This window comes from Camponotus vicinus, unplaced genomic scaffold, assembly GCF_025532165.1.
Source record: "Camponotus vicinus isolate PSW18456_S1 unplaced genomic scaffold, iyCamVici1.0 SCAF_14, whole genome shotgun sequence".
NCBI classification, from domain to species: Eukaryota; Metazoa; Arthropoda; class Insecta; order Hymenoptera; family Formicidae; genus Camponotus; species Camponotus vicinus.
This window is the reverse complement of record NW_028141950.1, coordinates 5160567-5174190: the sequence shown is the minus strand read 5'-3', so window position 1 is coordinate 5174190 and position 13624 is coordinate 5160567. Positions and strand designations below refer to the sequence as shown.

The window sequence follows — 13624 nt, the reverse complement described above, 5'->3', positions numbered from 1 at the left end:
GGCGCGCAGGCCCTTTTTTCGACGGTGAAAATGATCGATCCACCGCATCCCGACGTCCGTCGATTACATAACCGTACAGTCGTCGTGCCCTACAAGCGCGAGCCTAAACCATCGGCGCTCTCTTCCCCGTCGTATCGGGCCATCTCTCGCCCGCTCACCCTTCCCGCCCCGCTCGGGGTCGCCCTTCCTCCCCCCTGACGTTCCGTGACGCAAAGACGCGGTTACGTCATCGGCGGCGAGGCGCGCGACGCGTCTTGCCCGTTGACATGGTAACGCCGTGCGCGTGCGTCTTCCCCCCTCCCCGCCCAACCCGTCCCGGCCACGCTCTCCCCTCCCTCCCTTCCCAGTCCGATCTTCGCTGCGCGCGCGTCATGTTCGTGTGTTGCGTCGTATTTACCATTAGCATATTTCGTCTTATATCAGCCATGCTCGAGCTGCGGGTATTAAATATTGTTTCGCGAATTCCATCTCCCGCTCCGTCTTCGTCGTGCTCGGCCGACGCGCTTTCTTCCGTCGGTTGTGAAGAGGAGGAAGAGGCGAATTTAAGGGCCCTGCGATGCCACCTGTGGCGGCCATCTTGTCGCGTGATATCCGCAGCGGGAAAACAAACGGTAAAGCTTTCGCTCGTTTTCGATTTACGGGACTCGTCCTGATGGAATTATTACGGTTCGATGGGACAGAAGTGTGTTGTAAAGTGCGGTAGGAAAGTGTGGAGAGATGCGGGGAAGAAGGAAAGCAATTTGGCATCGTAGTCAGAGGGAACGACGTTTCCGGAAAAGAAAGGTATTTATGCTATACAGGGTGTTCCGAAACTACCGCTTGATATTTTAAAGGCAGATTCTCTGGCCGATTTAAAAACGATTTTTCCTCAGCGAAAATGTCGCGGCACTAATAGTTTTCGAGTTATAAACGATTGAAAATAAAGGGTTTTTCGCAAACTAAGGCTTATGGGAATAAAATATTAATAAAGTCACATTCTTTAGTTAATTTTAGAGTTTACTTTAATAGAATTTTAATTTAAGGCTTAGTTAGAAAGATACATGATGACAAAAATTAGGAATATGCAAAAAATAATGATCTCCCTCGACTTTCGCTGAGGAAAAATCGTTTTTAAATTGGCCAGAGAATCTGCCTTTAAAATATCAAGCGATAGTTTCGGGACACCCTGTATAATTCTGTCTTGATTCGGTGCGTTCAAGTTTTCGGCGCGTTGGAGAACTAGCTTGAAGCGCAGTTCAAGGTGCATTTGTCACCGAGGACCTGTTGATTTAACTCCTTTCGCCAAGTTTGACGCCATGTTGATAGCGTCCGATATTAAATTTGTCAACGTGTCTTCGGTTACGATTCCCCCCCCCCCCCCAGGGAGTGGAATATGTCTAAAGAATTTATCTTTGTCACGAAGTTTGTAAATATGTCAAATATGTCAGCTTCTGTTTATGATGCGATTTAAAAATTATGATGATTTTATATTATAATCACATTACATAATTTTCAATCAATTATAAGATATATTTAGTTAATTGATTATATATAATACATAAGAAAAAATGTATAATACATGATTATTTTTCTGGTAAGGAGAGGACAGTAATTTTAACTATGCTGCTTTAAACAGAAATCTAATATCTTTTAAAATGTCTTGAATTTTTCTATTATATCTTTTATTCTATCTTAAATAAAATGAAAAAAAATAAAAGGTAATATATTTATAAACTACATTATAAATATTTTGAGTTGCATATAATTTGAATGTCACATAAATATTTGAAAAATTTAATATTTAAATTAAATAAGTGTCTTATATAAAATAAATTAATAGATTAATAGATAATAATTAAAATTCCCTATATATATTTTGCATAATATAATTATTATCTAAATAATAATTATATTATGCAAAATAGTGTATCTAACGCCGCATTATGTAAATTACATTATTTAATTTATATTATTTAAAATGTAATAAAATATTATATATAATATTATGACATTAATTAATATTATAATTAATTAATGTTAAAAATTATTTATTATTACATATCGGAAAAATAATCTATGTATTATATATTTTTTCTCATATAATCAATTAACTAATTATAATTATAATGTTATAATTATATAATATTATTAGGATTTTTAATATTATAAAATTATTTAAAATATTTCTTTTACGATAATATTTAAAAACTTGATACACGAATCGTGTCTCTGACAAAAGTAGACCTACATTTGTTATCACCTTTAAAGTTTGGTTGAATTGAATATTTCCAATTTTTCTCTTGGAATTTTTTCATAAACTGCAGGAGAGGGGGGGATATATCGTGTATCTTAAAATCAATTTTATGAGACACAAATAACTGAAGTGCGGTGTCGTCGTCATTGAAATCCCCGCTTGATTGATTGTGACGTATGAACACGTGTTTCTACTATATTCTGCTTTCAATTTCACCGGAGAGACACGTCTTTCGACAAGAGCTCCGGATACGCGATTTATCATCGTCATCCCACCTGCAAGCGAGCAGATATTGAATACCAAAATTCATTTTCGTAGAAAAGCTTATGCATTCCAAAGAGTTCTAGAATTCTTGAAGAGTATATTTTCAATTTAAGTACTGAATTTTGCCCACTTGAGCGACAGCGTAAATAATTAGAATTTTGGACTCTATGAATGTATCGGATGGAGAATATCTCACGTCATTGCTAGCCTTATAATATTTAAAAAATTTAATTTGTCATCTTCAAAAAAATAACATTGACGTTAAATATAATAAGTTCTCGTATTTATAAGATAAGCAAAATTCAGATAATATGTCTCTCGAGTACCTGAAGCAGCAACTTTGTCGCTTATAATTAGCATATAAATCACATTTATGCTTCAAATTTGAAGGTCTTAAAATAAAATTAATTAAATTAAATTAAATTAAGATTGATTTTCAATTAAGGAACATGTTTACGTATAAATAAAAGTCCATGAACGTTTGCAAAATTGAAGTGATGCGGCCACGGAAAGAAAAAAAAATCACTTGGAGCGTAGTTTCGATATTCCCGAATTATTTTGTCCGGGATTAAATCCGTTGCGTAATCGCTGAGTCGAGTTTTATCGCCGGGCGAAGGGTATTCGAACTGAGTCCCTAATAAAAGGGAAGGCAAAGAAGACAAAAGGACGGTGTGAAGGACTATTTAAGCTGACCAGATTTCAAAATTGCGAAAGAGGGATACCAATATCTCAATCCGTACTCTTCTCTTTAATAAAAGAAGATAAAGTATTTTTATAGAAATACTTAAAGAGAGGAGCTAAAATTATCGCGTGTATTTTTTTATTCGGTTTAAAAAGGATATATTCTATACTTTTTATATTCTGCTTACTTTTACTGTAGATAATTTAGAGAGATTCACTTTAAATAATTTCTACACGCACTTTGTGTCAGAACCTTAACCAAAATTTCAAGCAGTTATTCTTGGAATAGCGGAGCTTTTTTTTGGAATATTGAGTGGGTAGTGTGATATATTGGACTCGTGTTCTCGCCATGCATCTTAGCTCTGGATGTGCTTATTCCAATTCTCATCTCACGTTGACATTGACCGCGATCTTCGCGTTAAGCAAACAAAACTTAGATCAGGCCGCGTTTGTTACATTTAGTGCTTTTCTTGCTGTACTACAAGAATCTATATTTTTCATATTGCTCAATAAAATGTTTCATTTTTCGAATGATAAATAAAATATTTTCAATTTTAATTGAAAGAAAAATACTTGTTGAAGAAAAATATAATAAAATATTTTCAATTTTAATTGAAAGAAAAATACTTTTGATACTTGTTTTGATACTTGTTGAAGAAAAATATAATAAAATATTTTCAATTTTAATTGAAAGAAAAATACTTTTCAATTCAACTCTTTCGATAAAATATAAAATTATAAAATCTTAGCTTTTATATGCATTTAATAAAATTCTTTTAAATTAATGTGACTTTTCACAAGCGAAAAATTAATAATAGAAACTAGATGGAGATTTTTTTTTATTTTTATTGTTGATTTAATTCTCTGAAACTTCTCCAAGATGTTTTTACGAAAAATTAAAGCCATCTTACAACATCCTTTCGCGATTTTAAAACGTGCAAAATTTCTGAGGGTCGAGGCTTTCAGGCTTAGGACTGAATTTGGTCACCGTGTCATGTTCGCCTCTCGACGGATCGGCTGTTTTCACCCAGTAACTAAATTCACTTTCACAATTATCATCGTTTCTCGATCAGTGGGAGATCCAGCGCATCGCTCAACCGATGCCGGTGAGAGAATCGAGATGTAGGTACCGTTGATCGTGAGGTATGTGTGTCAAAGTAAAAAACTTATTCCGGGAAAAAGGGGGAATGGTAAAGCGCTAAAAATCCGAATAACGGAAAAATTCTAATCTCGAAGTGCTAGATATTTATTAAAAAATTTTTTGTTTACAATATGGTTATTAATGATTTTATATGAGCAATAAAAATAACGGTAGAATATATAAGGTACGCAGAAGAAACGAGACGATAATGAAAACCGGTACGTGACGTGAAAATTGTATTGGACGATAGAAGATTAAATTGCATACACAAATGGAATCGAAATAGCATTTCGTGTAATTCGTGTTATGCAAGCTGCACGTCGTTATGCAATCGGGACGAATGAAAAACAAAAAGGGGAGGGAGCAAAGCTTTTAAAATTCCTTATAAAAATGCGGGTCGCTCTCCGTTCGCGCTATCTTTATTCCTTACATAAACATTGCGCAAGACCGCTATCACGCAATTGTAATAAATAAAGCTAAGAATAGCATTGATATTTGCGTCGCTCCGCGAACTTTGCTTACAATCGCGTATTATAGGACTTTCTATTTCTCTGATGAATCAACTTTACGCGACGCGCGAAGGCCGAAAAAATGCATGGCATTTTAGGGTTCCCTTCCCTCGCGTTCCAGTGATAAAGGAGGGCACGCGAGTGTGAACCTGAACTCTGTAGGAAGACTGGATTGGCGAAAGGTGTATACGGAGTGCCTCGAATCTACCGGGTATCCCGCAATCGCGGACTCTCCAAACTGACAATAGATATTTTTCAGCAAAAAGGATTTTATATTCGATTGCGGTGTAAATTATTAGAATATTAATAAAAAGAATTTTTTAAATTTAAAAATATTAAGAAAAATATTGATATAAAGATTTAAAAGATTTTTTTAACTTTCCGCGTGATGCGAAAAATTCTTAAATTTATATTTTTAGAAATATTCGCAATAAAATTGAGAAGTAAAGCAATAAAGATTCATTTAAGTTAAAATATTTTTTAATAAAATGATTAAAAATATTAAGAAAAATTCTCATCTAAAAAATTGAAAAAAAAAATACTCTTGTCATTCCGTTATCTCGAAAGCAAAAGTCGGCTGAAGATCGATTGAAGAGTCGTTTAAAACTAGCAGATGGTTTTCCGGGACACCGTGTATACGCGAGCGGAGGGAACTCTGGTCGATGGCCGTGGCTGCGCTCGCGTCTGCAGAACAGTTTACAGCTGCATAGCCAGACCGGGGAAGTATGTTACTACTCGAGCGTAACCGAGAGACCTCGACCAATTTAAATGCGCGATCACCTTCTACGGATCGCCACTGACTCCGATTCGCGAAGTCGATTAACACCTAACTTTGGCCGCGCCATTTCGACCCGAAAACGCGTTGATTTCGAGTATGTAATTTTGCGGCTACGTAAAGTGGCTGGATACGCGAATAACGGTATACTTCATTCCTGGAGCCAGTCGCCCTTTAATCGCTTAAAAATCGAAGACTTCTTTTTTTTTTAAATTTTATCGTATTTTCGATTAGTGTTTTATGGCTAAATATATTCGTACATCGTATTAAAGTATCTTTTTTAAACGTAAGATCTCTATTTCTCATAGTAGTAAAAGTGAAAGAGTATTTCAAGGTGATAGAACGTAAGGTTACATCAAAAGAGCATTACCGCTTTTTCAAGCATATCAAGCAATAGATGGGAAAAGAAAATGTTTGAATATACAAATTTATAATAAATTAAATGTTGCAAAACTTTTTGCATGAATGAAATTATGAGAAAGATTTTTTTTTAATGGGAACCAATTTTTTTTTACCTATAGAAATAATTTTTTTATACACGTATATTTTTTTCTCTATAAATTTAATATGTAGAACCTTATAGCTCTTTTTTAGTAAATTTCTAATATTTTTGATATTTATGTATAATATTAACACATCTCTATTTTATATACATATTCGGAATCATTTTGTTTCCACACAAATCTCGTAGAATTTTATATTAATCTCCTCAGACGTGGACAATGGAGTGATTTTTCATGAAATGGCTGTCTATATCTACTGCGCATAAATCTCGACAGATAAAAACGACGCAATCCCCTTCGTATCTCTTGATTGTCTCATGTGAAAATGCACGAATATTGTGAGTCGTATCATTACGATTGATACGTGATATCTCGCCGTGTTTGATCGTCGCGAGAACAGGTGTTTTCGTCCATGAAAGTGCGATTGTCGCTATGAACAAACGATGGATTTTTATATAAGGCGTCTTAAAAGCATCGCCATTTTTATCAATCTGAGCTTATTAATTTTTTGAAATAAGTTTTAATTTTTAATCGCATAATGAAAATATTAATTTATTGTATGATTTAAGACTTCTGATTAAAGACATTTTAGTCATGTTGCATTAACATTGATCGCAAATAAAATAAATTGCTTTGGTATTAAAATAAAGAAACTTGTAAAAAGTGGAATTGATAAGTTTGGCTTCTAAGAAACTTATATTAATGATGATAGCAATATTAATAAATAGTTATAATTTAGTTAGCATCTAAACTATGTTATTATGTATGAAATCCACATAAAATCGACAGAAAATTATGTACAATAAACTGTAGTTGCGCGCAGTTACAATTCGAAAATTAATGCGGCAAGTAATAGTTAAATTAAGCTTGAATATTATTCTTAATATTCACGCGATTCGCGATCGAGTTAATAAATGCGCCGCGAGAATTCGCGAAAAAAATAAATGCATCGAATAAACTTTTACGACACGAAACTTGCAAATCTTAGGATAAATAGGATAGAACAACGAATATATTTCTTTAATACGTCATAATCCTCCCTAGTCGTAATTAGTTCTAAATATGATTGTTTGACGTCAAGGTTAGGTTTTATTTGACTAATATAAAGAGATCTTTGACACGAGATAAGGGTCGAATAGGCGTGTTAAACGATAATAAAGGCATGTCAATATTAACTAACATGTTCTATGACGATGATCAAAATTAATTAAAGCTGCTAAATTAAAAAAAAAAAAAAAATTTACCGCGCAAAATTTATATGTGCGTTTTTTTCATTTCGATCGAGAGTACTTTTATTCGATAAGAAAAAGCAATATCGAGCGCGAATCTCGCTTCATTTCGGTTATCGATATTAATTTCGCGTTCGAGAGTTACATGTCTATCATCACTCGTCTTCTTTTTTCCTTTCTCTTTTTTTTTCTCTGCAGAGATTGCAACGTCGTTGCACTTCGTCGAAGGAGTACGCTGCTGGAAAATATTTAAATCGGTCGGATGCTGGCCACTTGCTATTCATGTCTTTTATTTATTCCATCGAGACGATGAAATTAAATTTTCCGCAATTTCTCGGCGCGTATAAGACGTTATTAAAAATAAAACAGCATTCGCGAGAGACGTTGGAGGAGGCGCGCAGACGGAGTTAAGCCGCTTGTACTTTTGGTTTCTTTTTACATTCCTTTACTGCAAATAAATCGTTTACTTTCTCTATACATGCGTTCATCATGTATCGTACATGGTTAACGGATAAAATATTGATAGAGAGGAACAAGGGGAGGGGAGGGAGGGGGTTAGAATATCCAGAGTGATGAAGGTAAGAATAAAATGCAAATCGCGTGTGAAGAATCCTCCTGGAATTAACCTTCGACTATACTTTTTTATATGCTAGTACAATTTATCGATCAGATACTCCAATGAAGCTTGCTTTACTTGTACGACGATGTATTTTTATACCCTCTGTAACATACTTTTAATCTTTCACAATTATCATGAAAATTGCAGGTTGCAAATTAATGTTGATTTATTACATTTATTTCCATAAAATATTATACATGCATATTCAAGAAAATGCAAGCCTTATTTTTATAGGCGTTTTAAAAACGAGGGATTGTGGGTCTCCGTTTCCTCGATATCAGCTTGCATATTAATAATGCAAAATATCGTTGCAAGATATTGGTATTCATCGAAATAATATCAATGATATTGTACCTACAAAAATAAAATTATATATTAAATTAAATAATAATATAATTTTATAATTTTATTTTATATTATATAATTTTATCTTATAATATATAATTTTATTTTATATTATTTTATATTTTTATTATATATTAAATTATAAATTAAATAATAATAGTAATATATTACATATGAAATAGTAAAATAGAAAATATTCCTCGCGAAATCAGCTGATCGTATCGCGACGACATATTAACGGTACATATTTTGCAGACATACAAGCGTCCATTGTGCCTTCGATATCCAATATATAAACTTGCCTATCGATAAAATCTATATTCAACTATTTCCTATATATAACATTTCGACCTAAAGGATACGCAGTCGAGTTATTTTCAAAAATGTCTGTTCACTTCGCACGCGGGGGGGAGGGATACGCGACGGGGATCCCCGACGCGATCATTCATCATTTCCAGTCTTCCACGCGAACATTCATCATTCTCATTTTCCGCGCAACATTTCATTTACATATCTACCATCTCTATCGCAAGGCATTGCTTGTCGCGAGACCGTTGTCGGCGAGTCCTTTGATCAATAGTACCCGGTCAAACATTCGTAAATATCGTCGCAGATGCAGATATACCGTTTTTCGCGACGAGACGAGAGGAGAAGGAGGGCGGGGGAGGACGAATCCTCGTCGCGAGGAATTTAAAGTCCGAGATGGAGATTAGAGTCCCGCGCGATGCACCGAGAGGGAGGCGGCGGAGGAGGGGGGGAGGGGAGGTGCAGGCCAGGCAAACAGGCAGCGCAGCGACGAGCAGCAACGCGCACGTCCGCGTTGCCGTCCGCGATCGCCCTGGCCCACTGACCTATATTACACGCGGGGTGTACAGGTCCCGCATATACGAGTCTCGACCCACAAGCGATACTCGGCCGCGCCAAGTCGGAGCGGGCCGCGTCGGTGCCTGCTTCGCCTCGTCGTCTCTCGTCGACGTGCGTCAACGGCTCAAGCGTCTTCGGGGCTCGTGCGTGGGCGTCGTGCGGGAGATCGAACCGCGAGGAAGATCGGCCGCAGGATGACGACGCTCGTCGGTGCCGCGGCGCCGAAACACGGAGCGCCAAGTACGAGGTTTTCGCTCGAGGTTTTTAAGCGGTCATTAATTTTTTTTTTTTTTTTTTTTTTTTAGACCGTTAGAAAAATAAGTTATATTTTCTCGTTCGAGGAAAACGCGGATTGTCGAGGCTGAAGTAACAAATGGAACGCTCCCCCCGTTTCGAGGGCGTTAATATGCGAGGCGTTTGACGTACGAGAGTTATATCCATCGCACGTGCGCGTTATAGATACACATTTGGCGCAACGCGGGTATTTCTGCCAGTGCCAGTGTCGTTATTGTCGGAAAGTTGTGTGATTGAAACGAGATATGTACATTTATTGTTTCCCCCGTCATCGGTACTTGAACCTACGTCGAGCGTGAAATTTAATTTCTCTGTTTACGTCTTTTGTTTCTCTCGCAACTCGTGTATCTCGACACCGTTGCAGGTGGAATTGATATTTCGCGGCTCGTGAATGAAGGGGGTAGGGCTTGGAACACCCTGTACGAGGGATAAAGAGCTGTCGGCTGTATATTGCGCGCGTAACTTCCGCGATCGCATCGATTCGGAGCGCGGGACGGGTGAGCGGAAGTGTGTCAAGGACGATCGTAAGCGAAGGTATATCGAATAGAGCTCGGGCGCGCTACGTTTCGTCCGCGTTTCCTTCGCGATTTCAGCTCTACAGCTCGAGACCATCGTAGACACGCGAGGCTGCTTCGTCTCTCGAGTATAATAATGTTTCCGTCGAGAGCGAAGCTGAAGCCAAGGGCCGCGTTTCGAGATTCTATACTCTTTTTCCCTGGATACGATTGAACATCGATTATCCTCTCCTATCACGCGAGGCACTCTATAAAAACAGTGTTCTCTTCATTTTTTTTTCAAAGAAACTATTAATTATTAAAGCCAATTGATGTTATAATAATTTTAAATGATATCAGAAATGTTAATTTTGTTTCGATTAATTTTACTTAATTGTTTTACATATTTTTTTTAAATAGTTGTTTATATTATGTATGTATGTGTAAATAAAAGAACTATGGAATATTAAAATATAAAAGTAGCACAGAGACATTTACAGTACAAAAGTTATAAAAGCGTGCGATAAATAATGATTAAGACAAAGCAATCTTGAAATTTATTAAAGAAATTGTCTCGAGAGGATATTATTTTTATTGATATTGAATATTCTTGTATAAGGATATAAATTGTATAGATAATAACTTTGCATTTCTACAGAAATACAGACAAAGCGACTTTTCGCGTTATTTATGCGAAAATATTGTAAAGAGAAATTTGTGGGAGTAAATGTATTAAACGAAAAGAACAATAATATGTGAATAATATAATATTATATTATTTTTCTGCGCTCTTTAATTCTTATAAATAAACACATGTCTTTTATATTATTTCCTTTTCGCGATATTCATGCGAAAATATTGTAAAGAAAAATTTGTGGGAGTAAATTTATTAAACGTATAGAAAAGAATAATAATATGTGAATAATATAATATTATATTATTTTTCTGTGCTCTTTAATTCCTATAAATATACACATGTCTTTTATATTATTTCCTTCTCGCGTTATTCATGCGAAAATATTGCAAAAAGAAATTTGTGGGAATAAATTTATTAAATATATAGAAAAGAAAATTATTTAATTATAATATTGTATATATAATTTATATTTAATAATAATACACGTATGTGAATAATATATTATTTTTCCTTTAATTTTTATAAATATACACTTGTCTTTTTTATATTATTCCCTTTTATTTTTTATACACGGATCTAATGACCCCAAAGTGATTTACAGGAAATTTAATAGCCTTTTAATCCTTGACCCAAAAATATTAGGCAGCAATTTTTGGCAAACAAAAAATCTTTCTAATTAGATTCTATAAATTCAGGTGTCTCCCTCGCATTAGGTACACATTGACGGTCAGTAGTCGTGGAACATCGAGAGTCAGACGAATGACGTTCGCGCGGCGCGAAAAGCGCCGACGCGACGTAACGCAACGAAATGCAACGCAACGCGACGCGACGCACTCGAGCTCCCCGAGGCGTCTATCCGGCATCTTTGGCACGCGCGAGCAGAATCCGCGCGTTTTCTCGGCCTTAGTAATAAACACCGCGCAAATTCCTCCGGTGCAGTGCGACACTTCAGTTTAATTAAAACGAATTTAATCGAATTAAATAAAAATGAGGGCCCACTTCCAGTAAAGACACGAGATAACGAAGGTATCGCCTCTCTCGCGAAGTGTGAAAGATACACTCGCATAAACATATCGATAATGTGCGTGTAAATGTAGGCGATGGTAATAAATGCAGCGTGATGCGAGTGCGAAGAGAATAAATAAATGTCGGGAATTTAAAAATGGCGAGGAAATGATATAAGCTCGAAAAATCGCCGCCAACTAGGTTGAGCAAAAATTTCGCCACATCTACCGATTGCGAGCCTCTGTTCCAGCGCGCTCGTGTGTGCGTGCATACGTGTACGACGCACACGCGGACGTGTCATACATCACCTTCACATACATGTGCACGCTGCTTGTTTAGCGGCCAACGTAAACGCGGAGGAGGAAAGGGATAAGGAGAGAAGAAGCGGTCTATCGGCGGAGCGAGAGAGAGAGGGAGGGAGGCGACGCGTGCGAGGGAGGGGGAGCGGCTCTAGACGCGCCGGGAGGGAGACGCACGAAGGAGGGTGGGAGGGGGAAAGACGGTGCCTCGCGACAACTAGGTGACGGCTGCGTGGATACACGCCGTTCATGATGCAAGGTGCTTTCCTACGCGATAAGTGGTGACGTCGGCAGAAGTGCGCGAGAGAGGATTCCTCGACTGGCGTGTTATCGCGAACGCGTGTTTTCTCTCCCGCGGAAAGGCGTTACCCTCTCATCGATGGAGAAGCAGTGCTCTAGACAAAGTAAATAGGAGATGAGGAGGATAGAGGATTCGTGCAGTGATAAGTGTGAAGAAATTAAGGGGGTTCGACGAAAGTGCGAGTGTGTCACGAGTAACTCGACCATCTTTTATCTAAAGTTCCAGTGTTGCATAAATTTTTCAGCAACCTCTGGTTCTTCGAGTGTGACTAAAAGTTGTTTAGTAGTTTAATAATTTGGTGTTTTTTTCGCGAGTAATACTAGGATTTGTGTGGATCGGAAAATTGGAAGATGTGCAAGATTGAAAATTTTTGGGACTTTTTCGAAGGTAGATTATTGTGCTCGATGAATGAGGCGAGCGTATATTTGGATTATATATTTATTTGGAATAATATTTTGTGAATGTCAAGTATCAAGTGATATAGATGTGGACGCGAGATAGATTTCGAATCCTTGACAAGAAACATCAACACGGCTGTTTGATTTATCGATTAGATTGTTGACAAGATTGAGTTTTGCTTCGAAAGTCGGTGAATCTTGATTCCGTGCTTCAAATTACAATTCTCGTGCAGAAAATCACGAATCCTCGAAGCTATGAACTCGACTCGATCGAAAACATTGCTGCGAAGAATCATCGGGATCATTGAATGCTCTGTGAAATTGGACTATGTTTCCGAAAAAACGTTCCTTTAAGCGTGACGTTAAAGTGTCAGTGCTTGTAAAAGAATATAAAAGCGAGAGACGGAAATTTTCGATGATGCAAAAGCGGAATGCGCGGTAAGCTTGAAGTAATTTTTTAAGTAATTTTTCTTATCATAAAAACGCACATTGTCGATATATTATAAAGTGTATTTTAAAGTGTCGTATGGTATAAAAGAAGTGAAAAACCTTGGAAAAAATATTAATAAATATGACTAATAAGTATGATTAAGCAAACCAAATTGCAAAAAAATATTCCTTTTCTTTATGATAATTTCTTATCGCTATCAATTCAATTCGGAGCAAGCTTCTCTGAATTAAATTAATACAGGATGATATTTTTTTTAAATTGCCACACAGTATTTCTAATAAAATTGAAAATAAATTTTCAATGATTATAAATATATAATACTTTGACAGGATTTTTTAACAGACTGCCATTTGCTCAGTATTTTTCATCTCGTCAGTTTTTAATTATAACCGTTTGCTTAAAGATTATCGGTTTAGTCATCAATTTTCTCGATCGACATTCCTCATTGTTTTTTTGGCATCGCATCACGAAACGCACTGACGCAGAACTGGCCCGGCTCTCCTACGAAAATGTCCGATTATTCCACCGAGGCAGTTCAAGGTCGTACTTTCGATTAATCGCCACTTGTCCCCGAATGTTGCG

The 13624-nt window shown here is 36.5% G+C and overlaps 1 protein-coding gene across 13 annotated transcripts in view; it reads left to right on the top strand.

Annotated features, from left to right (window-relative positions):
- LOC145965470 (uncharacterized) overlaps positions 1–13624 on the top strand; it is a 117834-nt gene that overhangs the window by 59731 nt on the left and 44479 nt on the right. For 4 of the 13 annotated variants that reach the window (XM_083089057.1, XM_083089047.1, XM_083089056.1 and 1 more), the window contains exon 1: positions 12795–13029. The exons of 5 other annotated variants lie outside the window; for them this stretch is intronic. In XM_083089057.1, the coding sequence (XP_082945183.1) occupies positions 12920–13029 (110 nt within the window). In that variant the 5' untranslated portion in view covers positions 12795–12919. Of the gene's footprint in view, positions 1–525; positions 784–12792; positions 13030–13624 lie in introns of those variants that run through there. 4 more of the 13 variants (XM_083089045.1, XM_083089053.1, XM_083089054.1 and 1 more) reach the window with 3 other exon arrangements.